This window comes from Carettochelys insculpta, chromosome 32 (assembly GCF_033958435.1).
Source record: "Carettochelys insculpta isolate YL-2023 chromosome 32, ASM3395843v1, whole genome shotgun sequence".
In the NCBI taxonomy this organism is placed as follows: Eukaryota; Metazoa; Chordata; order Testudines; family Carettochelyidae; genus Carettochelys; species Carettochelys insculpta.
The window spans coordinates 10,784,154-10,798,584 of NC_134168.1; the positions used below are offsets into that span (position 1 = coordinate 10,784,154).

The window sequence follows — 14,431 nt, forward strand, 5'->3', positions numbered from 1 at the left end:
CAGCAGCATCCATGGTCCTGCCGGATGCGGGAAGTTGCTGGACGAGAGAGTTTCAACCCGTCTGACACCGTCCAACAGCTGAATTCTGAAGCGAGAGAAGTTCCAACCCGGAGCAATGGGGACGTCTTTCACAGTGAGGCTCAGGGGGTTCTCCATCACCTGCCGTTTTTAAAGCCAGGTTGAGTTTTCCCCCTCACACACCTGCTCTCGTTCCAGCCTGGATTGGTCTGGTGAGGTTCTAAGGCCAGTGTCACGCAGGACTTCAGGCTAAACCAGCGGTGGACAACCTGTGGCCAGCAGGCTGCACCCAGCCCCTCAGGGACACCCATAGGTGGGCCACAAGGCCTTTTGCTGCTGCTGAATGTGCACAGGCCTGGCCCCGCAGCTCCCACTGACTACAATTCGCCGTCCTGAGCCAGTGGGAGCTGTGGGAGGCAGCTCGGGCCTCGGGGTCGTGCTGGCTGCTACTTCCTGCAGCCCCCATTGGCTGAGAACTAACAACCACAGCCAGTGGAAGATCTGGGAGCCAGGCGTGTGGACGGTCAACCTCAGCTAAAGCTCTTACAGCCCCCAGGGAATGACCCTGATGGGCCGGGTGCAGCCGGACAACTGCAGTTTGCCCCCCACTGGGCTGGGATCTATGAAATGAGCCACTGCTGGGTCTGTGTCAATGCATCCCAATAAAAGCCCCGGCTGGGATGATTTACTTGGGGTTGGTCCTGCTTTGGGCAGTGGGCTGGACTTGATGACCACCTGAGGGTCCTTCCAGCTCTAGGGTTCTCTGACTCTGTGATTCTCTGAATAATCAAACCTAGTATCCCACTCTTCACCCAGCTGTCCCTGAGCCATTCAAACAGAGCTGGGCAGCGCTTTCAGAGGACCCCAAGGGATGAAATCTCAGGGGGATTTGTGGTCTTGGGCACACTAGAAAACAGTCGTGTAGGAACATGAATGGGGGCATTCAGGGGGTGTGTTCATACCACACTTTCCCTTTTCATGGGAACAGAAACTCCCAAAACTGAAAATTTTCAATTTTAAGCCAAAATGGTGTTTCCGTTTGTCAACGACGTACAATTTCCATGGGAAGTCGAGTCACCTGTCTTGAAAACGTTCATTTGGTCACAATATCAATTTTCCATCAAACCCAAACTGAAATGAGTGTCCTAAAAAGAAGATCAACCTTTGCTGTTCACTTCACTGCCTGCTACTCTCTCATCCACTTGGGGGACAGGAAATCAGTAGCAGTAGCAGGAGAAGAGGAAGAACAAAGCCACTTTCTGGGGTTTGGCTTCACATCCTGCCAGTGTCCCAGCCAAGTGCTGGGTGATTGCACTTTTAAGGGTTTTTACTGTGAGGCTAAGAACATCCGTTCTCCAGCGTTGGTACTCGCAGCCCCTTTCCCACAGCAAACCTCCTCCTGCCTCCCCCCGTCTCCACTACCGGCATTTTTAGATAACGAACCAGCCATAAATACTGGAGGCAAAGCAGGGCTTGTGTGGGGGCTGACGGCTCCCAAACACCCATTTCAAGAACCCCTGGGTTAGAATCATAGAATCACGGAATCCCAGGGCTGGAGGGGACCTCAGGAGCTCAGCGAATCCAGCCCCCTGCCCAAGGCAGGATCAACCCTAATTAAATCACCCTAGTCATGGCTTTGTCAAGCCAGGACTTTAAACCTCGAGGGATGGAGATTCCACCACCTCTCTGGGTAACACATTCCAGTGCTTCACCAGAACCCAGGGAAAGAGTTTTTCCTCATATCCAACCTCCACCTTCCCCCCACGTCCTTGTAACTTGGGACCATTGCTCCTTGTTCTGCCATCTGTCACTACTGAGAGCAGCCTCTCGCCCTCCTCTTAAAACCTCACCAGTGCCAAATGAAGGGGAATAATAACTTCTCTAGATCTGATGGAAATGCTCCTCCTAATGCATCCCAATGTGCCGTTAGCCTTCTTGGCTACAAGGACACACTGTTGACTCCCATCCAGCCTCTCTTCCACTGTAATCCCCACGTCCTTTTCTGCTGCACTGCTACTTAGCCAGTCGGTCCCCAGCCTGTAACAATGCTTGGGATTCTTCCATCCCAAGGGCAGGGCTCTGCACTTCTCCATGCTGAACCTCATCAGGTTTCTTTTGGCCCAGTCTTCCAAATCTTTTAGGTCACTGTGGACCCTACCCCCACCTTCCAACGGAGCCACCTCTCCCCATACAAGAATTTGTGTTTTTATTAGGAAATCCCACCACATGATAAATGTACATTTCACCACATGCGTGCACAACGATGAAAAACTATTTCCACTGATAACTGAAACTTACAGCTTGGTGAAGTAGGACAAATGCTACTTGGGAACTTCCTCGTTTGAGTTCAGGCCATTTCCTTCACATAGACTGACGGGGCGTTCACAGCTGGTGTTTTACCAGTCACGCTGCTTTGATTCCCAATCTCAATGTCTAGGGTCATTCCAAAACTGAACACTTCAGGTGGTAACAATTGAAAAGGTTTAAAAACACCCGTTGAAATGATCTGTCGTGATTAAAAAATCACGTTGTGCTAAGCTGCTTATCCCCCGCCTTTTGCAAAGCCTGACTCTACGTCTACACGATGGAAACTGCAGTGGGCAGGTTCCTGGCCATGGCCCGAGCAGCACGGCACCAGCTACGCCAGGAGAAAGTTCTCTGTGAGTGTAGAAATACGACCTCCCCAAGTGAGAGGTGATGTGTCGAGGGAACCATTCTTTCGTCAGCACAAGGATGGCCACTCTTTGGGGCTCTGCAGCATAGTTCTCTTAGTCAGGGATGTGGATTTTGCCCACCTCTGACCCATGTAGCTATGGTCACCCTTCTTTCAAGGGTTGACGACGCCTCAATCAAATGCTTGACTTACAACACAGGAGTCCCTTGCTCTCTTTAAGGGGTCACACCGGTGTCTTTTGGCTTTGGTGAATATTTCTGGGTTACAAACCTTTGATACAATAACAATACCTGTACTGTTTATTACTCGTATTTATCTTTGGTGTTATTGTGGTGGAGCCAAGCAGCCACAGGACACATCAACGCTAGCAACCAGACCTCCTCTGCACTAGGCACTGCACAAACACAGAACTGGGAGACCCTGCCTTCCCTGAAGGCTGAACAGTTTCCGAGTACAACTAGAGACAACCGATGGAGGAGACAGAGCGATGGGAGAGTACAAGAAACCAGAGAGATAACAACATTTCATTGGGTTTCGCACCAGAGAGATTGATTAGAACCTCTCTAATCTGACCTCCTGCACAGCACAGGGTAGAAAATTGCCCTTAACTTCCCTTCCTCCCTCCACATTATTATTAGAGCTGTTTTGATTTGTCATTCGGGTCAGACCACACGACCGTACCAGTCCGCCCATCCTACCAAAAGCAGGTTGATTAAAATACAATACCACTGATTGAAAAGGGGAATCAGCTTTACCCGAGGCATTTCCTTCTGAATGCAAAACCCGGCAGAGAGACTGTCAATGGGGTCAGACTGATTTCGGAGCAGAAGTCCCCTGGGAAGGGAGTGTGACGCCTGCTCCTAGATCCTGTTGGGCGACAGATGTTCTGACCTCTGTTGCAGAGTGAGGAAGGAGAAGTGAAGCTGGGCTTTGAGGTAGAGGCCAAAACCCTGCTACCCCGGAGTTTTATTTGTGTGGGAAATGGTGATAATTCATTTTCCTTTTTTCCAACTCAGAACTCTCAGAACTCAACGTCCCACAGCACAGACATTCCTGGTCCTCACCAGCTCACCTGCAAATTCCCTTTGACAATGTCAGCTTGGGGAAGCTGAGTCACCATTTCACAACAAGGCAGAGCTCAAGCAGTGGGTCTGTCCAACAAAAATCTCATCACCTGATAATCATTTTGTTAGTCTTTAAAGTGTCACATTTCTGCTGTTTGGTTTTGTTACAACAAGGCGCAGGTTAAGGAAGAGCTCGGCCAAGTCACTCATACAATCCTAGGACTGGAAGAGACCTCAGGAGGTGATTGAGTCCAGCCCTCTGCCCAAAGCATGTCCAAACCCAACTAAATCATCCCAGCCAATTAAATCATCATCATCATCAAGCTGGGAGTTAAAAACCTCTAGGGATGGAGATTCCACCAGCTCTCGAGGTAACACAGCCCAATGCTTCACCACCGCCCGGGTGAAATAGCTTTCGTAATAGCCAACCTTCACCTCCCCCTCTGCAACTTCAGATCGTTGCTCCTTGTTCTGTCATCTGCCACTGCCGAGAACAGCCTCTCTCCATCTTTTTTAAAGCCCCCGTGAGGAAGATGAAGGCTGCTGTCAAATCCGCCCTCACTCTTCTCTTCTGCAAACTAAATAAGCCCAAATCCCTCAGCATCTCATCGTGGTTCATGTGCTCCAGCCCCGCAGCCATTTTCAGTTGCCCTTCGCTGGACCCTCTCCAACCCATCCACGTCCTTTCTACGCTGGGGAGCCCAGAAATGGACACGAGACTCCAGGTGTGGCCTCACCAGTGCCGAGCAGAGGGGCAAAATAACTTCTCTGGATCTGCTGGAAATGCTCCTCCTGACACACCCCAAGATGCCGTTCGCCTTTTTGGCTGCAAGGGCACGAACTTGACTCACATCCAGCCTCTCCTCCACTGTAACCCCCAGAGTGGGTCTGTCCCACGAAAGCTCATCACCTAATACATTATTTTGTTAGTCTTTAAAGTGCTGCTTGACCGGTATTTTGTTTTGACAGTGTGTAGACTCACACGGCTCCTCCTCTGCTCCTATCACCCCCAGGTCTTTTTCTGCCGCTCTCTTATTGAGCCAGTCACTCCCCAGCCTGCAACAGCACTTGGGATTCTCCTGTACGCTGCACTTATCCTTCTTGACCCTCATCAGCTTCTTTTCGCCCAGCCCTGCAGTGGGTCTGAGTCACTCTGGACACAGCGACGTGTTCCCCTCTCCCCCAGCTGAGTGATGAACCTGGGAATGAGCAAACATGGCTCTTGGGGCGCGGCCCAAACACCCTTTGTGCTGCAGGGTTTTACCTGCAGAGAAGGAGATTCGGGAGCACTTTTCTAGCCGCGTGAGGCTCACTTTGTGCCCCAGGGTTGGGAGATTGGTGTGAAAGGAAATGTGAAGGACAGGCCTAAAAACCACCAGAAAGGAGAGAAGTTGAGCCACAGGAAAAGGAGGCGCAGAAACGGCAGAAAAATAACAAAAAACAAAGTTCCCGAGGGCGTAGACCTGCGCTGATCTCCGAACTGAGAAACCAGTCTGCTGAGCTGACAGTCCCAGGAGTGCGCCGTCCCCTTCGCGCCGACAGAGCAAAGGCACAAACTTCCCTCGCCCCTTTGTGAATGTGCCAGATCAGCCCTGAGCCCAGATCCGGCCATTTCTGCTTTTCACTCAGCCGCCAGTCAGGCAAAGTCTCAGTGGAGGAGATGGAAGATTTACCTCACGAAGGATTAGATCAAATCTGGGCAGTGAATTTGCTTTTGACTCTTGTTATCTGTCCAGCCCGACATGAATCTCTCTCACTTACCCAGTCTGGTTCTGTCTCTACACCCCTGTAGCTGAGATCTGCATGTGCTCCATAGCTCCGTCCTTCTGCCCAGAGATGCAGCTCTCCCATCTCTGTGCCTGCATTTATAGTCAGCTCTCGAATGTCGTTATCTAATTCAAGCTTCACCCTCCTCCCTTCTCCAATTAAACTAACGAGGGGGCTGCCTGGGGAACGCCACACTGAGCCCTGGGGACGTTCCCACAGCAGGAGAGAGGAATAGAAAGTTTTGCCCCATCACCGGTGCAGCAGGGCAGCATCTCCCAGAACTTCTCACCCGCCTGTCCATAGCCAGCCCCTTCCCCTGTGGCTGGGCTGCCGGCCCATCAGGCTGGGGTCTGAGCTGACTCCTGAATTCAGACCAGCTTCCCCCAGATGACAGCAGTCCCCCCGCCCCAGCACGAGCCACTCACTCAGTATTGCTCGGCCTCCCCCAAACTCTTCCTCCCATGTCCGGTCACCCACCTGGATGGGAGGGACTTTCCCCTCCACTTCCTTTCTAGTAACAAAGAGAGCCGTGCTCGTCTATGTACGGTCAAAACCAAACAGCAGCCCAGCAGCACTTTAAAGACGAAAAAAATAATTTATTAGGCGATGAGCTTTCGTGGGACAGACCCACTTCTTCAGCCCATCCATAGCCAGACCAGAACAGACTCAATATGTAAGGCACAGAGAACCTCTCTGCCCAGCTGTCGTGTGTGTCTGGCAATGCCCACACACCCCTCTGCCCGTCCATCGCCGTATTTCCCTCCCGCACGCCCGGTCTCTCTGCCCAGCTGTCGTGTGTGTCTGGCAGTGCCCACACACCCCTCTGCCCGTCCATCGCCGTATTTCCCTCTCGCACGCCCGGCCTCTCTGCCCAGCTGTCGTGTGTGTCTGGCAATGCCCACACACCCCTCTGCCCGTCCATCGCCATATGTCCCTCCCACACGCCCGGCCTCTCTGCCCAGCTGTCGTGTGTGTCTGGCAATGCCCACACACCCCTCTGCCCGTCCACCTCCGTATTTCCCTCCCGCACGCCCGGCCTCTCTGCCCAGCTGTCGTGTGTGTCTGGCAATGCTCACACACCCCTCTGCCCGTCCATCCCCGTATTTCCCTCCCGCACGCCCGGCCTCTCTGCCCAGCTGTCGTGTGTGTCTGGCAATGCCCACACACCCCTCTGCCCGTCCATCACCGTATTTCCCTCCCGCACGCCCGGCCTCTCTGCCCAGCTGTCGTGTGTGTCTGGCAATGCCCACACACCCCTCTGCCCGTCCATCGCCGTATTTCCCTCTCGCACGCCCGGCCTCTCTGCCCAGCTGTCGTGTGTGTCTGGCAATGCCCACACACCCCTCTGCCCGTCCATCGCCGTATTTCCCTCCCGCACGCCCGGCCTCTCTGCCCAGCTGCCCAGGGGGTCGCACTCCCTGCTCCCAGTCAGTGCTGCCAATGGGCTGAACAAACCCCCGGAGCACTGTCGAGCCCAGCCGCAGCCGCAGGTCCTGGGATCAGGGACTGGGGCCCAGCACCTTTAAGGCATCATCAAGCTCCCCGGCCCGTGTGTGCTGAACACAGCTGGGCTGGGCTGGGCTGGGCTGGGCTGGCCAGAGGGAGAATCTCCTCCGCTCGGCCAAGCAGACGCCCCCCGGGGGTTCCCCCCACTGGGGAGGATGTGGCTGAGCCGGCCGGAGCCAGGTCCCACTGCCGGGGGCGGCCGGAGCGTGTCCCTGCCGCGAGACGCAGAGACTCCAGCTCTGCCTGGCCAAGGTGCCCCGGCCCTGTGAGCGAGGGGCTGGGGCGGGGCGGGGCGGGGGGCTGTGCCCACACCCAGGGAAACCTGCCCCAGCGCTGAGGAGCCCAGGCCGGTGCGGCCCAGAGCGGAGCTGGCGCCTGCGGACGCGGAGGGGCTGGAAGGAGCAGGCGGGTGGGCGCAGCCTGGCCGGGGGGAAGGACCCAGCCCCGGCCCAGCCCGGCCAGTGGGGCTGGGAGGTGGGGGGCAGAACTGCCGCCTGCGCCTGCGTCCCAGGGAGGGAAACCCAGCGCTGGGAGAGGGAGTCTGGAGGGACCAGGCGGCACCAGCCGAGCGGCGGAGCTGGCGCCAGGCGGCGCTGCCCCCGGGAGGCAGGGAGCCTGCAGGAGAACCCAGCGCTCTGCTCTGCCCTGCCCTGCCCTGCCCTCCCCGAGCAGGAGGGGTCTGCCCCTGGGGGAGCCTGCGGTGTGCAGAGACACACACACACACACACACACAGAGACACACACCCACGCACACACGCAGAGACACAGACACACACACCGCTACACAGAGACACACACCCACACACACATGCAGAGACACACACACACACCCCGACACACAGACACACCCCCCCACAGACACACACACACACACACGCGCCCCTGTGCTCCCAGCACGGCTGTGGGGGCGGGGCCCGGTGGGGGGCGGGGCTGAGCAAAGCCAAACCCAGTGCCCCTCCCCCTCCCCCACATGACCACCCCACCCCGGAGCCTGGCGCAGCTCTTTGACCTCGGATGAACCGGCGGCTCCGGGAGTTACGGGGGGCGGGGCGGTGAAAGCAGGTGGGGGTGGGGGGGTTGGGACCGAGTTCCAGGCCCCAGGAGTCCTCACTGCTCCGACCCACTGCCCAGAACACAGGGCCAGATTCCCACTGACCCCAGGGGCAGCCAGGGCCACCCCTGCTACGGCCCTGGCCTTGGACGGGGTAGAGCAATGAAGCTCCACGTCCCCCCTACCACCACACACCGGAGACGGAGGGAACCGGTGGCTTTAAGTCCCACTGTGCGCCCCTGAGTCTGGGGAGAGTGACTGAGGCAGAGAGGGGCGGAGCCTGCACTGTACAGACACACACACGTACACACACAGACAGCCACACACACACACACAGACACACACACTTACTTACACAGACGGACACACACAGACAGACAGACATGTACTTACACAGACACACACACGTACTTTCACAAACAGACACACACAGACAGACACAAACTTACACAGACACACACACACACTTACACAGACAGACACACATACATACACACACACAGACACACACACATAGAAACATACACACACACAGACAGATATAGACATAAACACATATGTACCTACATAAAGACACAAACATTTGCACACATACCCATGTGCGTGCACACACACACACACACACACACAGACACTGGGGGCACATTAATTTAGAGTGGGGCTGTGGGGAGTGAAGCCATGTGCGAGTGGGGTGGAGGGTTTTGGGTGTGAGTTCTGGTGGGGACAGAGGCGTGTGGTTTGGGCAGCGGGAGGGACAGTTTGGGGCGTGAGTTCCGGTAAGGATTGGGGGGGTGGTCTGGGGCGTGAGTTCTGGTGGGGGGTGGTTTGGGGCATGAGCGCTGCCCCCGCCCCTAGGAAATCAGCCCTGCGCACACACACGTGAGCAGCTTTTGGAGCAAAACCCCCGTGGGGCTCGTCTCAGCTGGGAAACGGGTTCTGCCCACTGAGTTCGTCGCTGTCAGTCTCTCAGGTGCCACCGGACCACTCGCTGCCCCGTCTGAGTCCTTCCGCCCAGCTCGCGGGATGGAGCCGCAGGAGTCAGGAGAATCTGAGCCCAGATCCCCACCCGGCCCCAAGAGCGGCAGCAGCTCCGCACACATCTCAGGTGCCAGCTCAGAGCTGCCCAGGGGATTTGAGCACCTGCTTCCATTTCCTGTTAATAACAGGTGCCCAAACCACCTAGGTCACTTGGACAATCTCTGCCTCAGTCACTCTCCCCAGACTCAGGGGCGCACAGTGGGGCTTTAAGCCACCGATTCCCTCTCTCTCCAGCGTCTGGTGGCAGGAGGGACGTGGGCCTCCATTGCTCTACCCCGTCCAAGGCCAGGGCCATAGCAGGGGTGGCCATGGCTACCTCTGGGGTCAGTGGGAATCTTACCCTGTGGTCTGGGCAGTGGCTCTGGGAGTGAGGACTCCTGGTTCTGTTCTCATCTCTGGCAGAATAGTGGGGTGTAATGGTTAGAGCAGGCGGGAGTTGGAGTCACAGGTCCTGAGCTCTCATCATGGCTGTGAAACAAGAGTCTGAGCATCAGGAACCTGCAGCCGTGAGCCCTGGGGGTTGTCCCTGTCCTGACTCTGGGGTGTCTTCCTGGGACAAATCAGCCCTCCTTGTAGGCAAAGCAGGTCAAATAATTTACCAGGAGAGCAAATCTCAGAATGATTTTAATTTAGAAAATACAGGTGAAGATGAGGATGACGATGATACAACTTCCTACAAACCGATTCTCTCAGTGACTTTTGTTAGTTGCAGCCTGAGGCAGTGTTGTTTTCCTCTGGGGAATACGGCAAGAAATTTGGCCTGAGGGACTTGGTCCCAGAAGCCAGTGAATGTAATAAACACACCTGTTTCCTTCAGCACGTCCAGCACCAGCAGCAGCTGGGAGAGGGAACTGCCCATCCTGAACAAGGTAGGGAAAAGGAGCCTTCAGCCCCCAGCCGTCCTCCCACTGCAACCCTCAGTGTTGTGCCCCACTCTGCAACGGGAGCCAAATCACCTCACTGGTTCCTTCATCTGAATTTTCCATATGTGTGTGGAGAACCTGAGTGTCTGTCTGTCTGAATCTCTCCTTCAGAATTGAGCTAATGTAGCTCTCTTGGGTGAGGCCAAGTGCAGGATTTCAGGGCGTGGGGGTCATTGGCACTACGTGAAGTTCTGCTCCCCTCATTCCACAGTGCCCAGCAGAGTGACAGATGAGCCCCACACCTCCCCCTCCCCCCCACGCCTGATTCTTTTTGTTGTTGTGTTGTTGGAATTTTTTCTTCTCACATCTCTTGTCTTTTCTCCACTCTGCTCCCCAGCCTTCCTCCTCCTCCTCCTCCTTCTCATCATCATTATCAACTGACTCTGAGTGTAACTGTTCTTTCGTAAGGTGTGTGCTGTTTATGAATTTGAGCACAGTTGTCTGGGTGGGCTCCATCTGATCTCTTCTCATGAGAATGTCCACTTTGAATATAACCCTGGCACATGTTCTGGAGGTGAAGCTGTGATGGTGTTCAGGGGTTCCCAAGCTCTGCATCCCCTCTGCAGGCAGGAGTGACTCTCACTCAGGAGTCAAGTATCGGAGGGGTAGCCGTGTTAGTCTGGATGTGTAACAGCAACAAAGGGTCCTATGGCACTTTATAGACTAACAGAAAAGCTTTGAGCATGAGCTTTCGTGAGCACAGACTCACTTCATCAGATGCACACCAGCATCGGATGAAGTGAGTCTGTGCTCATGAAAGCTCATGCTCAGAACTTTTCTGTTAGTCTATAAGGTGCCACAGGACCCTTAATTGCTCTCACTAAGGAGGTAGAACAGGAAGTTTATGAGGAGACAGAGCCCAGCTCAGCACAGAGGGGTCAGTACAGCAGGCAGAGACAGTCATTCCAACCCATCCTGGGGAGAGGAGCCCGAGGGTGCCCCATCTGGGGAGTAGCTCCCCCTTCACCCAGGCTGGCTGCCTCCCAACTCTCTCTCCCCCAGCTTCGACCTGCTGCCTCCGATTCAAACCCAGCTCGGCTCCTCCCTGCTCTTTAAAAACAAAAAAGCAGTCAAGCAGCACTTTAAAGTCTAACAAAGTAATTTATTAGGTGAGCTTTCGTGGGACAGACTCACTTCTTCAGACCAGAGTCAGACCAGAGCAGACTCAATATTTCAGGCACAAAGACCGAAAAACAGTCATCAAGGAGGACAAATCAGAAAAAAATGATCAAGGTGAGCAAATCAGAGAGTAGAGGGGTGGGGGTGGGAGGGGAAGGTCAAGAATTAGATTAAGCCAAGTACGCAGACCAGCCCCTATAGTGACTCAGAAAATTCCCATTCGGGTTCAAACCACGTGTTAATGTGCTGAATTTGAATGTAAAAGACAGCTTGGCTGTCTCCCTTTCAAGAGTGGTGCAAAAATTTTTCTTCAGTAACACGCAAACTCAGTAACAGAATGTCCCACTCCATTAAAATGTTGATTAACCGGTTTGTGGATCTGGAGCGTTTTTTTGTCTGTTTTCTCCCCAACAGACATGTGTCTGTCCCACGAAAGCTCATCTAATACATTATTTTATTAGTCTTTAAAGTGCTACTTGACGGCTTTTTTGTTTTGATAATATATGGACCAGCACAGCTCCCTCTCTGTTGCTCTTCCCCCTGCTCTTTGTTCAGGTCAGAGGTGTTACCTGCCAGCTTAGGTTACAGCCCCAGGGGGTCATCCTTAGCCCCCGGGAGCTACTCTGCCTGTCACACACACACATCCAGCCTGAGTCTCACATGCACTCCCTCCACTCCATCACAGAAGCCCACTAATTGAGAGGTGGTCTCTCATAGCTAAATTTATCTGAGCCCTTTCGTTACACAATGTGTGCTTTGTTAATTTATTGCATGGTCTCCTGTTTCTAAAGGGGCTGTGTGGGTGACCTGAAGAGCACTGAAATTATCATTGAGCTTTCAATGACAAGAATCTCCCCAGACCTTATTCTCAGTGGTGAGTAAATCGTAGAATGCCAGGGCTAAAAGGGAACCCAGGAAGTCATTGAGTCCAGCCCCCTGCCTGAAGCAGGATCAACCCCAACTAAATCATCCCAGCCAGGACTTTGTCAAGCCGCGACATAAAAATGTCCAGGCATGGAGGTTCCACCACCTCTCTCGGTAAAATGTTCCAGTGCTGCACCACCCCCTGGTGAAATAATTTTTCCTTATATCCAACCTAGACTTCCCCCACTGTAACTTAAGACCCTTGCTCCTTGTTCTCCCATCCATCACTACTGAGAACAGCCTCTCTCCATCCTCTTTAGAGGTCTCCCCCACAGCCCCCTGCCCTCACTGCAGCACCCTCTGCCCCCTACCATAGTCCCAAAACCTCCCAGCTCCTCCTCCCTGTTCTCCACCACCCACCCCAACCCTTCCAGCGTCTCAAGCCCCAACACTCCTTCCCCCACTGCCTTCAGACACCCGCCTCCACCCCACACTGACATATCTCACACAGCCCACGGGGAGCCCCCCAAGGGCTGGTGGTGGCCATGCAAGAGTACCTCGAACACACAGCCGTTACCTTCACACCTGGGCTGCACCAGGGTGATCCACAACAATGAGCCCAACCTACCACACCGTTCCTTCTCACCACGCCTTTCAGACCAGCGAGACAGCAGAGTCGCAGAGCAGGAAATGCACTTTCCCACTGGAAGTGACACAACTTACACAGCGCCACATTCACTGAGGGAATTAGACCCCCATCAGGTCCAGCTCCATCCCATTCGCACAGAACGGCCCCATCGAGAGCTGTTGGAAATGCAAGAAACAGACAACGTGGACTGGAAACCCAGAGACAGAGACAAGCGGCTCTTCCATCAGATGAAAATGAAGAACTCTGGGAAACTCACCTTCACATGGACAGAAGAAGACAGTGAACATCTCAACCCAGTGACAGTGAGGAGCCCAGAGAAACCTGACTTCAAAGAGCCAGAGCCAGACAGTCAACCCCTTGAGCACATGAACCAAATGTTCCTGACTCTGCTTAAAGCCCTGAGCAAGGCCGGGTCAGTCGCTGTTATTTACAGAGAAATTTCAGTAGGTGATAGTCAGAAGGGTCCCAACAGGAAGGAAACCAGGACAAATGTTTTAATTTTCAGTTACATTTCTGATATGTCTCAGACCCGGTCTCTTTGTCCCCCTGCAGATGACCTCTTCTGAGGGCGACCCTGCAGGGAATCAGACCATCTCTGATGTGTTCATCCTGGTGGGGTTCTCGTACCTTAACGAGCTGCAAATCCTTCTGTTTGTGGTGCTTCTGGTCATCTACCTGCTCACCCTGATGGGGAACTTGCTGGTTATCCTACTGATAAAGCTGAACCCCTCCCTCCACACCCCCATGTATTTCTTCCTGGTGAACCTGTCTGCATCGGAAATCTGCTTCACCAGCAGCGTGGTCCCTCAGCTGCTGGCTCACCTCCTGGTGGAGGAAAAGACCATCTCCATTGCAGCTTGTGCAGCGGGGGTGTACGTTTTCGCCATCATGGGCGTCACGGACTGCTGCCTCCTCGCAGCCATGGCCTATGACCGTTATGTGGCCATATGTCACCCCCTGCACTACACAACCATCATGAGCGGCCAGGTCTGTGCTCTGCTTGCGGGGGCTGCATGGGCTATTAGCATCTTGGTGGAAGTTCCTCTGAACACGTGGCTCTTCAGCCTGCCCTTCTGTGGCTCCAACCGCATCCCTCACTTCTTCTGTGACATCCTACCAGTGTTGAAAATAGCATGTGCCGACACATCGCAGATTAAGGCTGTAGGTCCCATGGTGACAGTTGTGTTCATCCTGTGCCCTTTCCTGTTGATACTCCTGTCCTACGTCCGCATTATCTCCACCATCCTCAAGCTGCCATCGGTAGAGGGAAGGCGTAAAGCCTTCTCTGCCTGCTCCTCCCACCTCACTGTGGTCACTGTGTTCTATGGAACATCCCTCATCACCTACCTGGTACCCAACTTTGGCTCCACTACAGAGAGTAACCTATTGATTTCCCTATTGAACACAATCATCTCTCCAGTGTTGAACCCCATCATTTACACTCTGAGGAACAAAGAGGTGAAAGGAGCCTTGAGAAAAACTGTACAGAAGAGCAGCTTTTCTCACCACTGGAGAAATTAGGGAACGAAAAGCTGAGTTAGTCAAAATTGGGTGGTGGGGGTCCTGGTGAAGGGAAATTCATAAACATTTTATTGAATTTCTCACAGCGACTCTCAATATTTTTGTTCTTTTCCTCTAGGGAAAATGGGAAAGAAACTTTTGTTGCAATATTAGCCCAAAATTTCTAATTTCTACGTTTTTTGTATCTTAGTCTGTACCTTCCTAAACAGAACATCCTGTGGCACCTAATAGACTAAG

At 53.8% G+C, this 14,431-nt stretch overlaps 1 protein-coding gene across 1 annotated transcript; it reads left to right on the top strand.

The window, feature by feature from the left end:
• Nucleotides 1-115: 115 nt before the first annotated feature.
• On the top strand, nt 116-14,194 carry LOC142004942 (olfactory receptor 10A4-like). The gene is made up of 2 exons (XM_074982620.1): nt 116-133; nt 13,226-14,194. The coding sequence occupies exons 1-2, from the start codon at nt 116-118 to the stop codon at nt 14,192-14,194; spliced, it is 987 nt and encodes a 328-aa protein (XP_074838721.1).
• Nucleotides 14,195-14,431: the final 237 nt, after the last annotated feature.